General features: G+C 39.6%; 1 protein-coding gene across 1 annotated transcript; it reads left to right on the forward strand.

Annotated features, from left to right (window-relative positions):
• Window positions 1-1,934: 1,934 nt before the first annotated feature.
• Window positions 1,935-13,809, forward strand: LOC139692017 (peptidoglycan recognition protein-like). The gene is made up of 4 exons (XM_071590024.1): window positions 1,935-2,050; window positions 5,715-5,937; window positions 6,993-7,111; window positions 13,293-13,809. Exons 1-4 carry the CDS (start codon window positions 1,996-1,998, stop codon window positions 13,475-13,477), a joined length of 582 nt encoding a protein of 193 aa, XP_071446125.1. The 5' UTR covers window positions 1,935-1,995; the 3' UTR covers window positions 13,478-13,809.
• The last annotated feature ends 10,494 nt before the right edge of the window (window positions 13,810-24,303 follow it).

Here is a 24,303-nt window from a genome sequence, read left to right on the forward strand (position 1 = left end):
TATAATGGCTGCCTACGTTTCGGTTGCCTACATTTTAATTTAGTTTCGAGTGTTTAAGTCTTTGTTTGCCTGGACGTCCTTTGCTATTTTCGTTATCCCGTTTTCCAGGTTCTTCATTCGTGTCCGGCATCTTCTGTTATTTTAAATTCTATAAGCACTTCATTGTATTCTTTGATATAACTCTTTCGCCCGCTCTGCATCCATAAAGTGCATTTTATTTTATTGTCTTTCCCGTTGTTCTTTTCCTATATGATGATATCTAATACCGAAATGACTAGGAAATGGTCGGAGCCAATATTTTATTCACGAAAAACTCTTGCATCTCTTATTTGACTGTTCAGTTTTCCATTAATTATGACGTAAACAAGATAGGTAGAACTCCTCATTTAGTCTGCCAGAAGAATCTATACGTAGCTTTAAAATTATCCTAAGTCCTACATTTTATAAATTTAGTCCATTGCCATTCCGAATATGTGCACCTTGTGTGCTTATTACTTAGGAAATAGGAATTTTGCCTATGCGAGCATATATGTATAAAGTCCCTAATTTGCTACTATTTTTATTTTGGCTATGGTAGATTCTTTTTGACTCTTTCCAGAATTTCTCGCACTTTTTTCCCTCTTATTTTGTGGCACAGGCACCGCTAAAGATATGGAACCCTCTATTGTGTGAAAAGTGGCAATAATTATCCTTTCTTTAGCGACATCATATATATTTAATTTACCTCCCGAGGATGTATCGATAACGATTTCCATGCAAATGAATATTTGCTCGCCATATGGCCGGTTTTCGTGCTAGAATGTATGTATATACATATATATATATTATTTATTTATTTATAGATATATATATTTGTTTTAATTCATTTATTTTTTCGATGACCTAGAAGCACTTACGAGAGCAATATAATATTTGGACGGCACAATAGAACACAAAATAAAGTTAATAACACGAAAATAACACATTTTGAAGACTCCGTTAAAAGTTATTGTTGCGGCATCTCCCGTAGTTTCTTTGGACACCAGATTGATTGAGCTTTCGGCCTTCTCTGAGGCCTTCTTCAGGTTAGACTCTTTCTACGTGTTATTAATTTTATTTTGTATGCTACTGTGCCGTCAAAATGTTAAACATGTGTGTGTGTACACACACACATATGCATATATATATATATATATATATATATATATATATATACATGTTGCGACTTCTTTTTTCTCGAGAATTCATGTTAATTTGTCCTTACAAATATTTTGTTAGCACCATTGTTTCCCATTGTATTCCCTAGTCTTCCCTGAGACCTGTATACATAGTCTTCTTTCACATTGTTGGATTACTGACCTACGGCATAGCCACCATGCCTGGAGGGTCTAGACCTTCTTTCGGGGTCTCCCACCTTACAATTTGGCCGATCGAAATAGCAACTAAAAGTATTCCGGTCTTCAAGTACGTATCCAGATGAATTAAATGATCGAACCGGACCGCGTGATCGCTCACAAGAGAATTATATGCGCGATCTAACTCTATCACGTTTTTGTTATACCCTAATCAAACAGGATCCCTGATTCGCAGCTTCGACAGGCAGGCAAACGGCATCGGCGGGCTACTAATCACGGCCACTTCGCATGTGCTCTCCGGCAGGAGAGGTCGCTGAACTCCGACATCTAGTCACACCGCTCGACTAGCCTTCTCGGTAAAAAAATCTGTTTTATTTTCATCTTTTGCAGTTAAGTGTGTGGCGTAATTGCCACAGGTGGAAAGGTAAAGCTGACTCTAGGTCACTGAGATTCACTCCCACGGAGACTCTGAGGAAGTAGAAACTGTGGGGGGAAGGAGATCACGGACAGTCATTGCGATACTCGCGCCGTAGCGGACTGTTTGGTAAATACTAATAAAATAAGAGCATAAAAGTTTGAAGGTCGCTGCAGCTTGGTTAGTCGACGGCGAGCCGTGTGTGTGTATAGTTCGCAGAGTTCTTTCGTAGGAGGTAGTCCAACCATGGCGTCTCTTAAAAGCTACGCGATACTGGTACTTTTCGTCGTCTCCGTGACTGGTGAGTGGAACTTGCGTCCTTGTAACCGTGTGTGTTATGTCTAGATTCTGAGTTAAGGAGAGAATTTTCCGAAAAAGATTCGGCAGAGTTACGGAAAGGTTTCAATGTTGGGGTCGGAAGTAGATCCCTGAAAAAAGATTGGCATTTTTTCATCGGGCATAATGATATTTGCATTTTGTGGTACTTTAGGGGAAAATGTGCGAAAAGATAATAGATTTCAAGAAAGGGAGGGGAGGATTTTTTCTTCAATGGGTATATGATAACTATCAAGTGAAATGACTCAATTTTATTCAAAGGCCTCTTTCGTGGGGAACCCATCGCTCATTACCATTTTTTCTAATAAAAAACCATATTCTCGAGATGAAGAAATAAGAGAGACGGTCAATACAAAACCTTTACTTCATCTACCGATATAGACCTGTTGTTGCTGAAGGATTTCTGTAAGATGTTATTCATATATTCTTCCTTATGCTTCTCAAACATGTTACCTCTTTTGGACGTCGCTAAGTTATTTTTTCTATTTTTCCTACGAGAAAAACAATGAAAGAAGATCTCGTTCGTGCACAGCTCATCAGACTTTGCATTCGGGAACCGGATCTCTACGGCCCATTTGGAACTTCGGGCAGTCCATCCTCAATGATGACGATGAAATTTAACCGGTTCCACGCGTAGTTAATGAAATAGCTCCGAATGGATGTGGCTAGAGATTATCGCGGATTCAATGAAAATAAGTACATTTTATTTAGAGATCTAAAATAAAATCTTTTTTCCCCGTGAATCCATTTTTAATTTAAATAATACCATTTATCATTCTTTCGTGTCATTATTTTTTACGTTTACACTTCCTTGGCAGTGTGCTAAGGCCTCTTTGTGCAAACTCTTGCCCCAACCAATTGCATGAGAATGAAATACGATATTTCACCGTTCGAATTTTGCGTTATTTAAATAGAAAATGTCTTCTTTGGTGAGTAATGGAATACTTCCTTTCCTCCAAGAACTTGCTTGCATACGCCGGCTCGAAAAAATTAAACGTCTCCGTTCTTTTACAAAAAGTAAATACTGGAACTTCAGGTTTTTAGCTCTCATAAAGCTGTACTATTTTGTGAAGTTAAAACATGTTTACAGCCATGAGAAATATATGAATTGTTTCTATTGTAATCAAAGTGTATAGTTTTCATTATACTGTGGCTCCCTTTGGTATGATAGTTCTTGTGCGTCATACAGATCAATCAGTATTAAGTAGTATTATTAGTAGTAACTAAATATTCTGATGATATTGATACGAGAATATCTCTGTGGTGAAACATCCATTGAATAATAAAAATTATCTGACAGGAACTGAATATTAGTCCCAAAAGTATTCGTTTGGGTTCATTGAGAGACTAAAATCCGCCGTTGATAGCATCGGGGATAGAATTAGGATAAAAGAGTGGATTTGACCGCTTTAGAAATATGCGGCAATCATTTGGAGAAAGCATTAAGGTTCAATTTATCGCCCCAAATTTTTGAAGACTTTTTTCACAGAAAAAAAACATCTAAATTCATAGAGGATCTCCTCATCAATCGAAATATATCAAAAGAAATCAACCTGTATTTTTTCCAGGCCGACGGCATTTTCTCATTCTTCCAGAGAATATTTCTTAAAAGTATGCTCTTTTATGTAGACGGATAGCATTATTTTCTAGGTTGAGTTGCATAACGAAAAATGCTTGTTTTTGAATGAATTCAAATATTGACTGGTGAATAGTGTGGATGAGCAACCTCCCTTACTCTCTAACTAGGCATTTAAATGAAATGCTCGTGAAGTGATCGCATGCCATATCAATAAAATATTTAATCCATCTTAATGTACTTCCAGGAGTTTTCTATTCTAAGGGACCATTAGGTCTCAATTTCGCCCAAATAAAGACCTCTATCTATCTATCGACAGAAATCATTTGCGCTTTGAAAATAACAGATTGATTTTCATCAATATTGGGGCTGGTTTGACACAGAATTTGACTCTGACATCATCTAATCTTCTCGCGTGTTCATATTATTTTTATCTAGTGTCTTCCCTTGTCTATTTTATGCACCAAATTCAAGCTCTTCAACATTTTTCGCGTACAGGGATAAGTTTGAACGTAAAAGTTTGGTCCGACATTTATGTATTTCCATTCGATTCCTCTATAATGGGATATAAATAATCATAACAATGGAAAATTATTGCTCCAAAAAACAAACTACCAATGATCCAACAAGAAAATACGATTACAAATTCCAAAGCGACCGTACTACAAGAAAAAGCTTTCGAATTCGTTGGCGTAATCAACTAGTCAACGAAGTTATCATGCGTTAACACCGCTTCCAATTGCTGCACTATTGATGATAGTGTTTTCATTTTTCAGTTCATTTTTTTTCGAGGTGCGTGTTTGGTACATCCTAGCAGATTGAAGTTACTGTTCACGTTCATCCTTGACGAGAGGTCACACGTCCCTGAGGTTCTAGCAGCCTCGAACAAGGGGAATTGGCCGTGCGTGCGTGGCCGGGGAAACCCCGGTCTTCCCCTCTCTCGCTCGGTCTCTTCCACTTCCCCGAACACTTACCTCTTCTCTCTCGAATTGGTGAGCCGAGCGGTTTTGTTTTCTTCCACCGAGCACTCGGTTTGACGGAGAGACAATGGATTTCCAATATCGACAGGAAGACAATGAGTTACCGGAATGTCCAGAAATTGAACGAAAGCGCGCGAACCGTTTCGTAGAATGTCCTTCTCTCGGACTCAAAAAGGTCTCTTGTTGTGGAATTCAGAAGCAAAATTCACACAGTGAAATCATAAATAACAGTCACCACGAGATACTGTCATCGTTCATTGGTATTCGTGTTCGAATCGCATGTCCCGACTGAATCACAATGAAAAATAGTCAAAGCTTTTGATGAAGTGTTAAAAATAGAGGCACAGCCCACGGACTCGCGTATATGGTGCATTATTGAAGGAGCGCTGCGCCTTTGACGATGTTAACCTCAATTTTGAAACGTTCCTTCCCGGCTGCGTGCATCACGGCAAATCACGTCAAATTCTGTACAAGTGAGATTAAGCAAAACCGTCAAGCTGGGGCCTTTTAAATTATGCTTGCAATTAGCAATTACAATTATAGGCGCGAGTATTCTGATACGTTCATCTGTGTCAATCACATTTCCTATTTTAAAAGAGCATGATATATTATCGCGTTCACATCGTAAACCATTGTATCACAATTCTTTGACACCTCAACACTGAGATGTGACGTCTCATGAATGCTACTTTCCAGGGTTTATTGAGTTGAAACTGTTCTTGCATATATATATATATATATATATATATATATATATATATATATATATATGTACATTTATATATATATATATATACATACATGTGTGTATATATATATGTGTATATATATATATATATATATATATATATATATATGAGATACAGATGTCTATATGTTCAAATATTGAAAATATTTTGGTTTTCAATGACAGTTGAAGGTCTTTATTTTCAATTATTAATTTAAATTATTAAACAAGCAATTTGGACGCGGAGAAATGAAGTTTTAGGCAATATCCATTTAATCATCGCAAATAATTTAATACTCAGGGTGCGATAGATCTGATGAATGAACTTTCTCTTCGCCTCTTCCAGGTCAAGGATCTCCTCAATCGCAGTGTCCCGAGGTGGTGGGGAGACCGAGTTGGAATGCCCTCCCGCCCAAATCCGTGAACCACATGACGTTCCCCGTCCCCTACGCCATCATCATCCACACGGATACTCCAGAGTGCACCACGAATGAGCAGTGCCAGTTGCGCGTGCGCTCCATACAGTCCTACCAGATGTCCGAAAGGAATTTCGACGACATCGCGTTCTCGTGAGTGTGTGCCCTTCACTGATAATGGGTCAATCTGCCGCCTGACGCAAGTGGTGTCCGCACTGAGGATCTTAATAATAACAATAATATCATCCGTTCAATGCACCATTGCAGATGCTATCATGAAAATAGTATATCACATAGCTCAGATACACAGACTATGGTATTGAAAGGAGAAATTTGTTTTTTCTTTAAAGATTAAAACGAAAACAATTCCTCCGTCAGGGTACAAGGAGTCACCGATGGGAAGATAAAGAGACGAGGGAATACTGCGGGGGTTAGGCTTGCAATTAAACATTTCAGTAAAGTAGCTACCACCTACATTTAATTCTTTTAATCTTTTAAAAGTTTTATTTCATATGTTGGACGACTACTGTTAATTTTTAAAGAATTTCCGTCATCTTTCGAGATATGGGGAAGGGAGGAGATTTGTTACCCCTCACTATATTGGCCTTAAAAATAATTTTTGGGATTTATATACACGAATTTATGCGCTTTGATTTTAAATATATTTTATTCGACAAATTTGCAAACCATCTATTTGTTCAAAGTCTTTCCAAGCAAACAAAAACATGTCCTTCTCTTCGTCGGGTAATTTTTTGTCAATGGACCACGCCGTAGGGTTAAGTGGAAGGTGATCTGTACGTTCACCTTAAAAACCAACAATTTTTGGGTTGATTATTGTGGTGTGTGGAGATGGATGAAGGGCGTGGTTGAAATCGCATTTTACTCTCCTCGCTTAAATCGGGCGATGGAGTAGCATGGCGTGGGCAGAGTGCTCGGCTAACGAGGTGATGATATCGAGTGCAAAAGTTACGGGCGATCTGCTTGGGCAAAACCCCACCAAAACTCTATCAGAGCAATCATCTGGATGACCAAACTTCCCAAAAAACAGAATTGTAACCAACCCCTAAATGCGTGAATCTCATTCGCCAAGTAACTTTACCCTCACCTATGTGCGTAGGTCAATCCCGAAGCGACCTTGGCAAAGTCTAGCAGAGTGACCGTCAACGGGATACCAACGTTTGAATCTTTCCCTTCTTCTCCTCCAATAGGTTCCTCATCGGCGGAGACGGCAAGGTGTACGAGGGAGTTGGTTGGCACAAGGTGGGCAGCCACTCCAGGGGCTACAACACCAGGTCCCTTGGTATCGCGCTCATCGGGAACTTCGACGGTAAGGCTTTCTCTGCCCTTCCTCCTTCCCCTTTCAAAGAAAAGATTTCAATTGGGGCACGCCCAAATTAAATTACAACTCGTAGCTGTCACAGTTACAGAGAAGATCGGATAATCACACGTGTCTAGGTTTGGTTCATACATACTTTTCGTGTTAGAAAAATTTCCCGCACACCGAACCTTAGCTGCGGTCATCTGATATATAGTATGCTATGATTCTTACACGTTTATTTTCTGCACGTATATAAGAAAACTTTGACGCGAGGTTAGCATGAGTTTTCCTCAATTCTTGGTATGCATATTATTACAAATATTTATTAAATTCAAGTTTTATTTCCATTGAGAAAAATCCCTTGGGATCAAGGGCAGGTTTCTTAGTACGGTGATCTATGTATTCGCTCAGCAAGGCAAACAGATTGAACTTTTTCGTGGGCACTCAAAACTTGCCTTTGATAACCGATAATATTTCATGGCTTCAGAGAAGTTTCGCCTCCTATGAGTAGTAAGTATTTATTTTTATTGCCACGAATGGGATTGAAATCAATATTGCATATCGACAAAAGTACTGTTCAATTCCAAGGGAATATTTTCGAATAAGGAATTTTTCGTTATTTCCCCTCCATTTTGCTCACCCCCTTACGCAAAATGCTTTGGAAAACAAACCAGTTCAAACGCACTGAAAAGAATTATGAGGGTTTTCCAACATTGATTTCGATCAGGAAGTGCAATGAAATAATGCATATTCATAGGTTGTAGTGAAAAGACTAAGAATTCGCGCAAAACTATCACTTGTTTTCCGAAAACAACTGCACGAAAGTTACCGTAAACGTCATTTATATTATCGGATTTCAAACATATTTCCACGCAATTGAAATAATTAGTTCGAATAATTCTATGATTCGTATGATGTCAAATAGGCAAAGTTTAAACACAAGCGTGGCCTCCTCCTGTTGTAATGATGCTCTGGTGGCAACCTAAGTTACTCCTTTATGACGGGGAGGGAGTGAGTATTCATTGCCAGTCGTGATGTCACCAACGTGTCCCATCATGAGGCGAGAACGAGAATGTCAAATATACTCCATCTAGGTTGAAGTGAAATCTGTGACCTTTCGGATCGGGAAAAGATAATGAGCGTCTTTCATTAGCTGTACCATGCCAGGAAGAGCCTTTGACTGCTCTCTTGACAAGCAGCCGTCGTCCACTCTTAGCTATTCTATTTGCCCACCCGCCATCTCTGGCTGCTCATTGATGCCCTCAGGTCCATATTTTTACTCTTCCCACTTTCCATCAGGTTTCCTGGGGGCAGAAATAATACAGCGTAAGCAACTCCCATGACCGCGGAGGAACTAAAATCTGCAGCTCTTGGGTTGATAGTCTACGCAGACCGAAAATATATTCATACAAACTTCAATTGAAATATTTATTTACTACATTATATAGCGCTGTATATATAACTACATACATGAAAGGGAATATCAACGGAGCCGCGAAAGACATGAATAACAACAAAGCACGAGGAGTTGACAAAAAAATTGAGAGCATACTCGAGGAACTCAGAACCAAAGCGAAGGACAATCATTCATGGAACAATTAAAGATGGATATTGCGGTGGAAAACTATCCGAGGACTTCGATAAGAGTGTGATGATCGAAGTAAAGATAGAATAGAAGAGGCGAAGAAACCAAGAAATGATACATGACAATTAAAAAGGAACGTCGAGTCTTATGTCTCTCTTATTAAAAAATACATACTCAAATAATTAGCCATGTTTAGAAGGAAATATAGCAGTAAGCCTGATGAAAATCAATTCGGATTCAGTAAAAAAACCGGGTGGCAAGAAAGGCAACATTTAGCTTGAGGGCACTGGCCTAAAAAATGATATGCATAAACAAGCATATCCTTGACTTGGAGAAGGCATTCAACAACTTCAAATGGAACCAAATATTCAACATACTAATAGCGCTAGGAATCAACGACAACTAAAAAAAAAAGGAATCCTTCACCTGTACAATTTTCAGGTATCAACCGCGCAAGTGGAAAAAGGAAAGTTATTAGAATCCAAAACAAACAAAAGTTAGACATGGAATCATCCTCTCGCCAGCACTGCACAACGTTGTATATCTCGAAGAGGCAATAAAAGGCGCATAAGAACAGGGCTCCAAAGGAGGCGAATGGCGAATAAATTAAAATGCTCCGGTTCGCAGATGACTCTGCAGCAGTTGCAGAAACGTGAGAGGACCTGCAGATAACTCTAAATAATATGGACCAAGTACTTCAGAATTATAATATGCGCATCTACAAGAAGAAAATAAAATCCTTGCGGATGGAAGAGAAAAACTGAAGATATTTATCACAATTCGGGGATTGAAACTAGAGAAAGTGGAATCCTTCATCTACGAGCAGCGGTATAATTTGCGATGAAAGAAGCTCGCTCGACATCAAGCGAAGAATAGCTCAAGCTATGACGGCGTTCATCGAGAAGAGGCAAATACTGTAGTGTTCAAAGAACCTGAGCTTTTAGACAAGGAAGCAGTTCATTATAACGCTCGTGTGGAGCATGGCACTCTACGGATCAGAGACAGAAAACATTGCATAAGTGGATTAGGAAATAATAGAAGCCTTTGAGACTTGGCGTTGGAGAAGAATCCTGAAGGTTTGATGGACAGACAAAGTGAAGAACGAGGAGGTATCCAGAATGGCAGAAGAGGGAAGGACCATGTGAAGAACTCTATGGCAAAGAAGAACTAGATGAATTGGGCAGTATTAGGCACAGCTGATTGATTATAAACATAATAGAAGGGAAAATGGAAGGGCATATCCCTCGAGGAATACCAAGAGAAAAGTGCCAATCCGCGACAAATTAAGGACGCAAAATTGAACTGTTATCAAGGGGTGTGAGGGAATTAACACTGAATAGAGAAGAATGGAGGGCTATAGTAAACCAGTCTTAGGATTGAAATACCATTGATGATGATGACATATTCAAAATCAAATCACACACTGTACTACTGACCGGGGGGGGGGTTGGGTTTGATACCGAGTGACGCCTCTGAGCGCCTTAGCTTAACGCAAGATTTGTATAGCATTGCATAATTTTCGGATGCCATATCTTAGCAAAAGGCGGTACAGGGAAAGGAACCAGCCTACACACAAATTTGTGGATTTCGCATGGCATTGGGCTTAGGATTTGGCGAGCTAAAATATCTTCCGGTGAATTACTGTAGTTTTGATGGTTAATTTGTGGTTTTGGTATAACCACGGTATTATGTAAACAACTTGGACATTGGGAAAGAGGGAAAAGGCTCGGTTGGAAGCAACGGTAATGTGTATTTGGAGAAGAATAACAAGAACGAGATGGACGGGCAAGAAAGGCAACATAGCAGTATCGAGAGAAATCAAAAAGGAAAGGAATTTAATAAAAGAGATGGAAAAAAAGGAAAATTAAATTTGTTGGACAAGTTCTCAAGCATAACAACTTCCTGGAAAATAAAATGGAGGGGAAATAATAAGAAAATGAGAAAGAGGAAGGCCAAGAAAGAAATTTATAGATGAAAAGTACTATGAGAGTAAAACCTTACAATGTACTGAAAAGAACGGCAACGGAGAGAGACCAATGGCTGTGACGACAATGTACCGCCTTCAGAAGATGATGATTATACAAGCGCTTCGGGTAGTGAAATTACGGGGCCACTAGCAGCAACATTTGGGTTCGCATCTAATTTCAGCAGCGTTCTGATTGATGAGCCTTATCCCCTAAATTGGGTCGGTCGACTGTCTCCGTCGTCAAAATACAGTTCGATGTCCTCATCCGGAGATTATTATTGGGGACGACGGCGGTAGAGATGAAAGAGATCAAATGCCCCACATAAACAAATCGCCAACCCCGAACCTAACTGACGTCCCCAAAGCCAGATTTCTGTGGCTGCTTTCTGGCTTTCCTTCCGGAATTGCCATCAAGAAATTCGCTTATTTCCACTCGGATCGGGTGAATTTCTGCATTTTGTGACGACGCTATTCGCAGATGATCGGTGTCACGAAAGGCCAGTAAGGCGGATCGATAACCCATGGCCGGGTCAATAGATCTTCTTTGCCTGGAGTCTCTTGAGTTAAATTACATAATGCATTGTCAGCCTACGTCATATTTCACAAAACAATTGCGTTCTAAATGCTTTGAACACGATTCTCCTTTTAAATCTTTGTGGGAGTTATATTCCAACACAAGGCAATGTTTATCTTTGCGAAATCGTTATCTAAATAATAAATTGTACTATACTTGCCTGAAGGCGTTCGATAAAGTCATCCACGTGCGTTTTCTAGGACAACTATAGAATTGGGGAATATATGGACAAAATGCTACTGTTTTTTAAAAGCTACGGGCCAATTAGAGAGAAATGTTAAGATAATATTCCTGAATCAAAATTACCTCCTTTATTTCTATCGTGTTGTTGGAGTCTCTCTTAGACCCAAATATTTTCCTCCTCTTTCTTAATGACATTAGCTCCTAACTTAATCCTACGCATATAACCAAAATATTTTCGAATTGAGTCAACGAGATTTGCTATTAGATTCTCGACTTAATTGTTATACAAGATATACTAAAACTAACTCCTCGGCAGTTGCGATGCCAATCATAAGCCACCGAGTATTAAGAAATGTTTGTTTTGATTTCCTTTAAAGAATTACCTCCATAGACTTCAAATATCTTTTTTGATAATTGTTAAAAGAGTCATATCTGACAAGGATGAGATTGGATCAAATGATATTTAAGATTTAACACTTTTTGATGAACATTTACTAAATTAAAAATTCAAGCAAAAGAGCAAACAGTAGAGGCAAATACGTGCAGTAAATACTACGCCTGTGAAGCGTTTGACCTTAGAATTTGCTTAATGGTAGTAGTGAGGCCATTAGGAGGAGAAATGCGTTAGAAAATAAACATATACCCAGAGGGCGTGAGAAATGACTGAGACTCTTCAGTAAAGAAAGTATTCGTAAATCTAGAGATTCTCATTAAAGTCTGGACGTTGTTATGGAGAGTGGCGTTTACGATTACGACTCTCGCTCTCAGTGGAAATAGTGAGCGTGCGATGGTTGGAGCGTTGGAAAATTTTTGACGACTGATTAAAGGGCGGAGAAAGTTCAATAAATGCCAAGGTCAATGCACATACATGTTAAAATTGATAGATATTGTACACGTATGAGACGATGGGAGTATGGTTCGTGAAATTTCAAGGTAGGGAAATTGGATTTAGGAGAAAATGAGAAGCAGCGCGACAGTGAAGGCAATGAATTGAAGGTAAATGGTAGGCAAGAGAGGAAGAGAGCTTCGGAAATGCATGAGTGGGTGAGAAAGTATGACGAACTGGAGAACGGGAAGCAAAAGAAAAAGGTATTAATGAATAAAGCTCTTGGGTTTCAAAGCACAACTTTTGCAGACATACTTATGAACTAGAAGTCGTTGTTTCAGTCCTTTTTTTTCGGGGACGGTCGAAAACTGCCCTACTGTCCAAACTGTCGGGGACTGTCCTACCTCTTCACAATAGACTTCCTATAATCATTTTTTTTAAATCGATCCCGCATGACGGGAATTTCCTAAATTTACAGTGGTTAATGATTATGAATCAATACTATCGAAACGTCTAAATACAGAACTGAAAACTGAATAACCCAAGAATTTGTATAACAGTGACATCAAATGAATAGTTTTAATTCGAATCCTGCCCAAAAGCATGATTCAAAATGGGCGAGATGTTTTCTATTTTCCAATTATTTGCGACTCTGCTTTCTCTTACCGATTTACAAAATATTATATCAAAGAGCATTGTGAAAAAATAACTACAGTAAAAATATGTGTTGAGCGAAATTTTATCCCAGGTCCTCCAAAGCTCGTCTCGCAAATTCATTCGTGCTATGTTAAAAAGCTCAGGAGATGTCGAAGAACCAAAACTATCTTACTGCTCTCTGAATCGTTATCCGTCCTGATTATCCCATGCTAACTATACTTAACTACTTTTAATAAATTGCTATGTGACTCACCGAAAGGAAAGGCTGAAGCACCCATGTATTTGATCACAACTCTTCACGTGTGAACCATCATTGCCCCGTGGAATATAGGCTGTCACCATCCTTTAGTTTTCTGTCGAAAATGGTTCTATTTTAATGTATTTATTCTTTCACCGCAGAGAAAGTCCCGAGCGAAAGCATGACCACGGCTCTTCGAAACCTGCTTCAATGTGCCGTAAGCTTGAACGAGCTGACGTCTGACTACAAGCTGCTGGGTCACAGACAAGTGACGAGCGTCCTGAGTCCGGGAAGGACGTTTTACGAGGAGCTCAAGACATGGCCGCACTGGGCCTCCGAACCATAAGACGCAAAGGGAGGTAACGAAGATATCCCGCGTGCAACGCGAGCGACGGCGTTAACTCCGATTGCACTTGGATCGATTGGCATCATTCCACGGGTGGCGAGACAGCTGGCTGCTCTCTCCCGCGCTCTTGACCGCCTAACCATCCTCTTGACCTCACATATCCGTCCCTCTCTCTGAAGCTCAAGGAGATCCCTAAACTTATAATGTTGAGTCAAGACTGCATCCTTAAAGAACCGTTCTTGCCAAATCAAAAGCCAGCGATCTACTAAAAGGATAACAATTATGTGCTTACGTTTGATGACTTAATAAATTGGTAATAAATTTTTTCAAAAGGAAGTTTATTAACAATACATTTGATCATATTCTCGATCTATCTGCATAACACGATACTGAAATTATTGATTGAATTGAGCTCTTGCGGCTAGTAGTATTGAATAAATGAAAAACTCCAACAGCGGTAAATAGTTTACCTTTCAAAACAAAGTACAAATGAGATTAGTTGGCTAACGCCACAAGTCAAAGGATGGGGTAAAGGGTAAATAAGGAAAGGGATAAGAAAGGTGAATACAAATACACTTATTTCAGCCACAAAGTAGCCAGCCATCACGACAACACCAGTTGAAGTGAGGCTCACTTCAACTGGTGTTGTCGTGACGATTCACCTTAAGTACGCTGAAGAGGGTTACTTTGCGACCGAAATACGCGCATTGGTATTCACCTTTGTCATTCCTTTCCTTATTTACCCTTGCCCCAATCCTTTGACCTGTGGTATTAGCCAAATAATCTCATTTTTACTTTGTTTTGAAAGGTAAACTGTTTACGGCTATAAATGTTTTTCATTTATTCAACACCATACTGAAAGCCAGCAATAAAACATGGCTCACCAAGTGTGAACATAATTTAACAGTTCATTGCAGACGAGCAAATTCAGAGTGTACAAGTGAACGTACAGAGTGCGTCAACTTAACTTCCTTTTTAAAGGGATTTTGCGTTATAAAAAATGAAGTTATGTTTCCGCACCCTGTATAACTGGTGGAACGAGAGAAAGACACGTCAGAATTTTAGCAATCTTATGTCTTCACAGAGAATCAAACATTAAAACGATAACTGAGGAATTCACACCGACCATACCAATCTTTGGGTAGAAGCATGGGACCCTGCATCGTATACTATGCATTGAAATAAAATTTATTGTCCCTTTGTCAAAACGTCTATTGGAATGGCTATAACCACCTCTGAAGCAACATCGTTTCTACATCTGAAATGAGCACTGCATATTGTTAATTAGTTTCACAAACCATTGAAAAAGAGTGATTGGTGAGAAAGACGGCTACGGGATTAGAATCAGATGCACGGGTAAACTAAAGTAGCCACTGAAAACATTTGTTTTGAACTCAGAACTATTCTGAAACACCCTTCCCAGGTCAAAGATCCCGACAACATGCCATGAGCTTACAATTCAGGGACAATTCTATGTAATTTAAACACTTTTCTATGAATTAAAACCTAAATAATAATAGCAACGATAATCAACGGAATTTGGATATTTAGCCATTCGTCTGATAACATTGGTTTTGATAAAATATCATAAAATTCATCAAAATTTCATGAAGTAAAAGTGAGTCAAAAATGACTATCGAAATCATAATTGTAGAGGCAGAAATTTTCTCGCTTTTTTTTAGAAGTTTGTGGACCTCCATATTTCGTTTTCTCCCACGGAACTCGGTCGTTGGTGTTCGAATCACTACGAAGCGTCGCGAAGGAAATTTTGGAATCGAGTTCTCTCTTTTGGGGCGAAAGCCGGGATTCCGTAATGTGTGCCCTCGACGACCCTCTCAACTTTCATCTCATTAAGTTTGCATTAATAGTGACGATAATAAAATTTTTGGTAAAATCGAGGATTTTTTCTAGTGAATAGAAACACCAGAGAAGTATCGATGCCAGATTTTCCTTCGCGCCCTTACGTGAGAGAGGTATGCTCAGAAAATTCCATAACACTATGGCAAAAGGAGTGCGTCATCATTCTACATTAAAGCGTTAGAGATGAACTGCAGCTTGGAAAATGGGCTTCGAACATTTCATATTTGTTTTCGTTTCCTAAGGTCAAGTGATAATGAGGTATGCTTAGTCTGTGATGAAAAATCCATCGGATAACTTCAATGAAATGTTTTACTAATTAATAATAATAATAAATAATTTTACTTTTCGGATTAGCTTAATCCATGCTCCATACTGTATTTTTGTTAGTTTTTCAAGCGTTTGAACTGGTGTGCCAGCATATAAAACTCGCTTGTAGTGCTCAAACAGGAGATGAAAAATGTGTGAATTAGTCTTGTGGAATAAAAAGTTCACGAGAAATTAACCATGCAGCAGCATACAGGAATCCTTCGACTGAATACGAAAATAATTAGGATACGAAAACAATTAAAAGGTTCTCACTAGTAAATATTTTTAGTAAATAGTTCCCGAACAAGCGGTGCTCCTTACATGACGGTAAGTCACATCATCCGAGAATAAAGAAAATTGAAACCAACCGCTCCATTTCTCACACAACGTACACCTTTTCCTATTTGTCTCCTAAGAATTTATACCAATTCGCAAATCTGTCCACAGTTTGAATTCAGACTTGAGCCTCACTATCTACCCCCCCCCCCCTCCCTATCTTCCAGCTATCCTCAGACGCTTTATCTTCTCGCAATTTTCTTCTTCTATCTGTCCTCTCCTCGATCTCACTGTCTCCTCTACTTTTATTTTCCGTAATAAGCCGTGCAGCCATTTCATGATCCTACCCCACCTGATTAAAATGGAATCGGCATCTAAACTTCGTCGCGACTTCCTTTATTATATTTCCCTATTCTTTGATCATTTTCTTTACAAGCCGTTCACCCTTCACACCCATCCCTCACCCTTATACTAGCTTCCTTTACGTCGCATCCCTACTCCCGTGACCGCCCATTATCTTATACCGCCCTAAAACAAGTTCTACGACAACATACTATATAGGTCCTTTTAGCGCCTATCATCAGCGGATTCCTCAGTTGAGTGACCGACCCCCGCGAGTTACCATTCCCCGTTTTGACCCCTACTTTTCCCTCATCCCACTCCTTTTATTTCTCCATACTTCACCAATGACGAGCATTGACGACACCTATTGAGATTTATTGTCATTATATCAGTGCAGACGAAACTAAATTCATTTAAAAAAATCACTTCCAGAGAGAATTGCGCCGATCTTGCCGATTCGAGGATTTTTTCACGTTAACTAATTCCCTAATATGGTCCCACAAATTATATAAGGGTCAACAATTACGTTTTGAAATGAAAAGGTAAGTACCTACGTAGAAATGTGAAATATTTAACAATATTCTATTACCATTTAAATCCAAATCCTGGCTGTGCCTTTAAATCAGAAAATAGATGAATCCAGTCCTCAGGGATTATGAAGGAGAATAATAAAGGCCACTTAACATTTTGGTATGCCATGGTGATGCAAAAGAATACGCACGGATACGGCAGTGAAATATTTATTTGAATGATGTAGTGGGACTGTTTTACGATATATAATATCCTTTATTAAAATGTGAAGTACTAATCTTCAATACTTTGATACATTCGTTCAAGGATTAGTGTTAATAGAATTCAGTCTAAGCATGTTTTACTATGAGGAAACTGTATAGAAGTCCGTCAGGTGGATGAAATTGCCTAAGGATTGCAGAGAATAGGCGGTGAAGTCCAGTCAGGAGGACAAATACCAACAAAACTTTAGCTTGCGGGGAATTTGCAATACACTGGACCAAGTTTGGCCTGCGTTTGAAGATCTTTGAATTCCTAATGTTATTAACGCCATCTTAGCAGATTCCAAGCGTAAGGAGTCACACTGACGGCGAAACGTCGACAATGACGATTTTTAAATGTGAAACAATCCTTAAACAACCGATTGTACTTATCCAGTCCTTCCATGAAATTCTTCAGTTAAAAATAATGCACCTAATATTTAGGCTTAAGGAGGTAAATTAGAATGAGAGAAATTGAACACAACCAACGCACGTAGAAAATATATTTTGTCCAGAAGTATCATCTGGATTTGGAGAAGAAACATTTGCTACACTTAAGGGATGCGGTATCTTTATTCTACATGCAGACGGATTTGATTGCAGCTGCAAATATTTCATCCGAACCAGAATTCGCAACACCCTTGCCGGAAACCCTAGGGACAAGAGTAATGATTTCCCTGAGGTTCAGTAGTAAATTTCCCAGACATGTATGCGTGGACATGGAATGCAGGGAACTTATGTATAACGTTCAGTCCTTTTCACCATGCAAAGAGTGCCTTCAAATATTGGAATGCTGAGAAACGTGGTGGCCAAGTCATTTAACGAGCCAGGTCAGTAATTCGATATCCTTTTCAGGTGAACTTTTTCCCAAGTACATAATATTTTGAACTGATAAAAATGTAATTAGTTCAACGGAATATTACAGATGGCAACCATCGATAATGATTATTCATGAGGGATTAATTCAGAATAGGTAATTTGGGTTAGTAACGTTTTAGGCAATTGCTATGTTTTTCTGCGTGATACTATAAATGGTTAAGTTGCAGCAGTAAATCGAACTAAGCACTAATTCTTATTCTATTACTTTTTCTGATGCACAGACAATTTAAAATGCGAAAAAAATGCAATTAGTTTCATAAAAACACGCATTTGTTCATGAATTAGCAGATTGAACAGAAGGTAGCAGAAAATTGTATTGATAACAGTTGTTCAATTGCTCCAGCGGGGCAGATGTAACTAAAATTTGGAAAAAAAATTTCTTATATCTTCTGACAGGATGATCTTGGGGGAGCAACGGAAAAAAAAGTTACTGGGCTTATTGCACCCCGTGAAGTTGATGACGTGCGTCCTGTCGGGAAGTGGGTATCAATAAAACCTAAAAAATAAAATCGAAAGAAATGAGATAAGTTTCAGAAAAATGAGAAAAGAGAAAGAGCTCCTGGCATTAAAAAGAATTAATCAAACGACGAAAAAAACCTTTCCAGGAAATTTATTTTCCTAAATGTATGTAGATATCATACGTAATTACATTTTTAAGCAAATTTCCGTGAAGAGAGAGAGAAAGAGCAGGGGAATTCTTCTCTTGAGGGAATTACCGAACCTGAGATTCTTCTAAAAATACGCTTTGTTCTCTCAAAAGAAATTACTCTAATTTTAAAGCGAAAACATTTTGCCTTCAAATGCAAAACCATATATAAACAAAAAAATAAAAATGGGATAAAATATCAGGATAAAAATCACCGAATTTTTCCGATGATCGTTTAACATGAAAACCACCTACGCAGGGACATCGTAATTTAAAAAAAATCCTCTCACTCTCTCCCCCACGCGCAAACCTGCTCCTCAGATCCGGTTTGGGGCATATACCCGCGTTTCTTGGAGGTCGTGCCCCGCCTCCTACCCAGCGCTATCACTACGTTTAACTCTCCGATAGAGACCGCCACTCTCTGGGTTTTTATATATCTACTCGTATATACAAGGCCCTCCAAGCGTCGTCGTTCGGAGAGGGAGAACGGACACCTCCCCTAGCCTCATGATCTCCTCGGACTCGATGAACGTGATTCGCCCGGACGGCCCCATTTCCGCTCGGGCCAGAGGAAAATAAATGAGTAATAATAATAAGTGCTGCATGAGGCGGCTCCTCTTGGAGACGGGGAGAAGTAAGGAGTGCGAACGAGACGCGTGGCCAGTGCAAATTACTTCCAATTGTCACCGACCTGGGTTCAAATCCCAGCGACGCGGCGACGGGATATAATACGTCTGCAAGTGCAGCAACACCCACGTTCCTCAGATGTGGTGTTGGAGGTGCAAGTCCTTTTTCTTCCAATGAGCGAAGAGGCAGCTGCATGGCTTCCCTTCCTTTCCCGTCTTTATATCTACACTTTCTTCCCGGTATGTAGAGCCTGTACGTGCCAAAAGGAATTTAGATAAAATCTTACTTATCTGGTGTATATTGCACATCATTACAGTAAATTAATCATATAATAGCGCTACAACTTATCCCGTTTCTGGGGATTTCTTCATAGGTCCTTGCCCCTATTTCAGTCACTTGCTTCTCGCATTCGTCGTTGGCATTAAATACGAGCACCCGTTCAATAAACAAGTCGTAAATCGGTACTTTTTTAACATAAAAATATGAAATAATTTAACCTGACCCATCGGCTAATACAATTTTCTTAGTAGTATAAAGGTCATGAAATATATAAGCTTGAATAGTTTAGTAAGCGAAAGCTTGTGAAGAAAATAAGACAGACACCGTTTGGAAATATATATATTAAATATAAAAGCTTCCATAAAATTGCAGTTTTTGTATTAATAAAATGTAAATTGATGCGTGAGGACTGAACTGCACGTATGTATTTAGCTCTACTTAGATAGAACGTACACTTGCAGTAAATATGTATACGGAACATTCCTGCGGAAACGTTTGATGTACCTATGCATGAAAAGATAAATGTAATTAATACATGTGTCTCACGATATGTTTCTCGTGTTAAAGTTATATATGTGCATTTTACACACGAAATAAATATTCTGTGTTATCTGAGTCAACACGAATATATTAGAAGTCTGCTCTTCTCCCTTAACTAGGCAAGGTCCGACAGTAAAATAAGTGTATTCGGAAATAACAGAAAACAACTAAAAAATTCGTGTTGAAGTTTAAGAGTCATTAGCAATTTATAACTGTGTCATTTAGAAATAGAAAAATGGTCGAAAAGGAACAATATTATGAAAATGGTAGGAAGCGGAAAATATGACAATAAAATGGGAAAATAGAATAATAATAGCATGCCAAAATACGACAGAATTTATCCTGTAAAAATAAATACATGTATATTCTTCTATACTGAAGGTAACTTGGATGGGTTAAAGAGAATAATTGTACCATTGCCGTCACTAGCAGCTTATGTCGCACGAGCCGAGAATTTGATACCGAAGTGCATTTACCTTTACTTAGCATTATCTCCACTATTGGAATTAATTAACATATTTATTTGAGAACTAACAATTACGAAAACCTTAATTTTTTGTTTTGCATATTTGGTGTTGATGCACCACCTGAAACAAACCTTAGGATTGTGTTTCAGGGTGCCATGTGAATGTAGAATACAGGTATGTAGAATGTACAATCCCCCTGCACGATAGGGGTCGAGGAATCCTGTGTTACATTTGTGTAAGGCAAAGGGCGTTTCCACAACCCAGGTCCTTTAATTTTGGGAAAATCCTATTGTCGAGTCTTCGGTGATCTCTCAAATGAAATAAGTACCAATGGGGACAATTAAAATGTAATATGTACCCATGCATTTCTTTTTTCGATGTATTTTTACCCTTGCTTCCACCTTCGAAGACTTGTCCTATCAGGATTATTCGTTTCAATTCTATACGAAGAGCAGGAAAAAATTCCTCACAGGAAAGATATAAAAAAATGAGCCCTGTTTTAATTGAATTATACATAAATTCAGCTAAAAGGGTAAACACTGTTTATATTGAAAGTTTTTCAACGTGTATATCTGTGGTCCACGTATTGAAGCAGCCTTGAATATTCCACTCTTTCCTGCGCCTTTGTCTCGGTTCAAAGAGAATATGCATACCCCTGCCTTGGGCTGGAATAAACCTATACTTGGAAGAGGGTATACTGTGACCCACACAGTGATATGATGATCCCAATACAAATCAACGTTTCAAGACAGTATCCACTTTTTGAACTCTGTAGTCCCAAGGAATATCAGAACTTCACATTTTATTCTGCAGTATATCGAGTAAAAACAATGGTTAATTGTAAGAGTAGGTGCGGAGCTTACTGCGATAGGTGATTAAGTAGTGATTTTTGCAACGCAAGGTGGTCGGTTTTATTGGATACCCGAGGTTTGAAAACTTGTATTTAAGCTTCTCTAAAAAAGTAATTCTTTCTCTTGGGCATAAATCTTTAACGGACAATGAAGGTTTTTTACGTTCCGACGCATACTCTTTCCACTGCTCTGAGGGCCGTGATTGTAGGGGGGAAAGGGGTGTCCATTTCATTTACCCACATCATAGAAACGATCGAACCCCATATACACATTGCACCAAACAAACCGCCTTCGCAGTGTTGCAGGAGCATATAACACGAAGAAACGCGGCGGCGAGAGGGGTTCTCCAAACCTCGCAACAGGAGGGAGAGAGGCTCCCCACCCGATGGGGTAAGCCAATGCGAGGCGATAGGGTACTGTGGAGGGTTCCCTGCCCCCTCCCCTATCGCTCCGGTGGGCGTGGTTTACACTTCGACCAAGGGGGGTGGTGGGGTTGTTGCTACACGCGTGGCGTTTTTTTTCCTCTAACCCCCTCCCCTCCTGCGAGGGCTGCCTCGACCGGAGGCAGCAGTTCCCCTCGCACGCGAGCACCTCCTGCCCTGACATGCGGCTCTGGTGCAAAAGAGACATAATTTTCAGAGAAATGACTGACGGGTGTTACGTTGGAGTCTTGTCTGACAGACAGTGATGGACAGGGCGTCGGGGACGGACGTGCAAGGGATCCTTCTCTCCCTCCCGCTCCCACCAAAGAGTTTCCACCCCATCCTCCGCCCCTCCTAAGTGAAGGCAGAGTGATTGATGGGTAGGGGGAGGGGCGAAGTACTCCGGGACCCCGAAAAGCATTCGTCGGACGCTCGAGTCGAAATCGTGGGAAGGGGACGGGCTCACGTGTGGGGGGCGGGACCTCTTCTCTGGCCCACGCTCTTCCTTCCTTCCTATCCTTCTTTCTCAAGTGCTCCAAAAGTTACCCGCAACTCTATGACCGCCTATTCCCACTTTGGGTCGAAGGCAGAGGACCGCATGAGGGAAGAAAAAGAAGGAAGCGGGCGAGGAACTCGGAATTCTCCACCGGAGACACCCAAACGCGAGATTTTGGTGTGCCGTGGGAGTAGGTTTTCATGCGCGCGTAGGTAGTATTCTATCTATCTACAAGACGGCTCGCTGCTCTCTCTCTCTCCCTGGCAACGAAACTTTCCTTCCACCGTCACCGAGGCGCGCCTATAAGTGTGAACACAGTGGCAGCAAGCGAGCAAACAACGCTTTGCCGCGGTCTCATCAACCAGCCACGGCAAGACGCTCCCGTAGTGTAGTAGGAACTCAGCGTGGAGGAGGAGGAAACTGCGCCTCGATTGCTCCGAACTGGCAATGGCGTGTAGAGTGAGAGTAGGGAAGCCTTGGAGGAAGAGGAAAGTAGGGGGTGCGTCACCAACGAGCAGCGAAACAACGCGAGGCGGGATCGGAGAGAGCCCTGGCGGCGCGCAGTGGTAGCAGGAGGGCAACAAATAGCAAGAGGTGTCTTTGGAAAACGCAGCGCTCGGAATGTATCGACGACGTGAGCACAGCCGGACGAAGGCGGATTTTTGCATTCCGCGTGGCCCCGCCCAATGAAGGATGTAGGGTCGGGGGGAGGAGACGAGCAAGGCGGATATCTTATTAAACTCGATTTGTAATGTACTCCGATTTGTTTCATGGGATCCATATTAATGTAAACGTTGGGTAAGAGAAGAAGACTCGGGTAGCAAATATGTTAGTCAGCAATGCATTTATTTTTATCAACTGAGTAAACAGTTAACCCATCGAAATAAATCCCTATCAATAACCAGTCTTAAAATCAGTAATTGTCGATTTAAATATTATATTTATTAGGAAACCTTGAATTATATATCTCTGGGGCCTCGGAAGATATTACTGACCGGGAAACTCTACACGAAAACTGAATCATCAAAATAAAATTCAATGCTTACAACCCAGGGGTCATGTATACTAATAGAGCAATCATAGACATACTGGGATTAATCAGTAGACCCCTTGGTATTATATTTTTATTAACTAACTTTCAAATCAGCTCGTGAATATTACGACTAATACAGCAATATTTAATGTGAATTTAAATGAAAATAACTCACAGTGTAGCCTTCCACATTTTCAAATAAATCTATCTTGCTCAAATGAAAGTCCGTTTTTCGGTTAAATGCACTTACGAGCAACTAAATCTTACCTGAAAGATAAAGTTATCAAAAAATGAATTGAAATACAGTAATTACGAACTGACTTGAAATTCTCGGAGCCATTTTTGTTTTAAATATTATATTTCAAGCAGGTAGTTAGGTTTCCTAATTATTCGAGGCTAAAAAATGTATCAATTTTATGCTCAATTCAATTTCATACTCAATTTGCCATTCCTCCTCTCATTCACTATCTTTATAACTCTTAAAAATAATACCCAATATTCCATCTCTAATGACACACATGAATATTTCCTGCTAAATCATTAGCACTTGATTCTGTAATTACATACACCTTTACTTATGGGCATAACTAAAATATTGCATAAAAAAGAACCTCACACATCACATAATAGCAGTTAGAAACAACCAGCTACCTTTGAAAGATAAATTAGTCATCAATGAATGATACACATGTAGCATGTAAAAAAATTCAGACACTTAAGTGACATAGAGGCCTTGTATCAGACTTCGCTCTTGTCTTTTAGCTTCTTCTTCAGCAATTCTTTAAAGATCATTCAATTGCATTCACTGGAAAACCTACCTCAACAATATGCCCCAACATTTTTCAAAGTACTCACTTAACCAGGATAATAAAAATTGATAACCTGCCTAGAGAAGAATTCGTCCTTCATTAGGCTCAGAATCTAAACCCATGCTTCAAACCAAGTCTGCATATGGTAGAGACAGAAAACTAAAGAAATTTTTGGCTAACTTACAGTGACAAGACATAAGCAATAACACAACTATATCCATCA

The sequence above is a fragment of the Hetaerina americana genome, unplaced genomic scaffold (genome assembly GCF_022747635.1).
Source record: "Hetaerina americana unplaced genomic scaffold, ioHetAmer1.1.p SCAF_4, whole genome shotgun sequence".
Classification (NCBI taxonomy): Eukaryota; Metazoa; Arthropoda; class Insecta; order Odonata; family Calopterygidae; genus Hetaerina; species Hetaerina americana.

Excerpts from the sequence above, each read along its gene's own strand:
- LOC139692017 (XM_071590024.1), top strand. The coding sequence starts at position 1,996 with ATGGCGTCTCTTAAAAGCTACGCGATACTGGTACTTTTCGTCGTCTCC. Across the intron at positions 5,938-6,992 it reads TTCGACGACATCGCGTTCTC|GTTCCTCATCGGCGGAGACG; the intron begins GTGAGTGTGTGC and ends CTCCTCCAATAG. Across the intron at positions 7,112-13,292 it reads GCTCATCGGGAACTTCGACG|AGAAAGTCCCGAGCGAAAGC; the intron begins GTAAGGCTTTCT and ends CTTTCACCGCAG.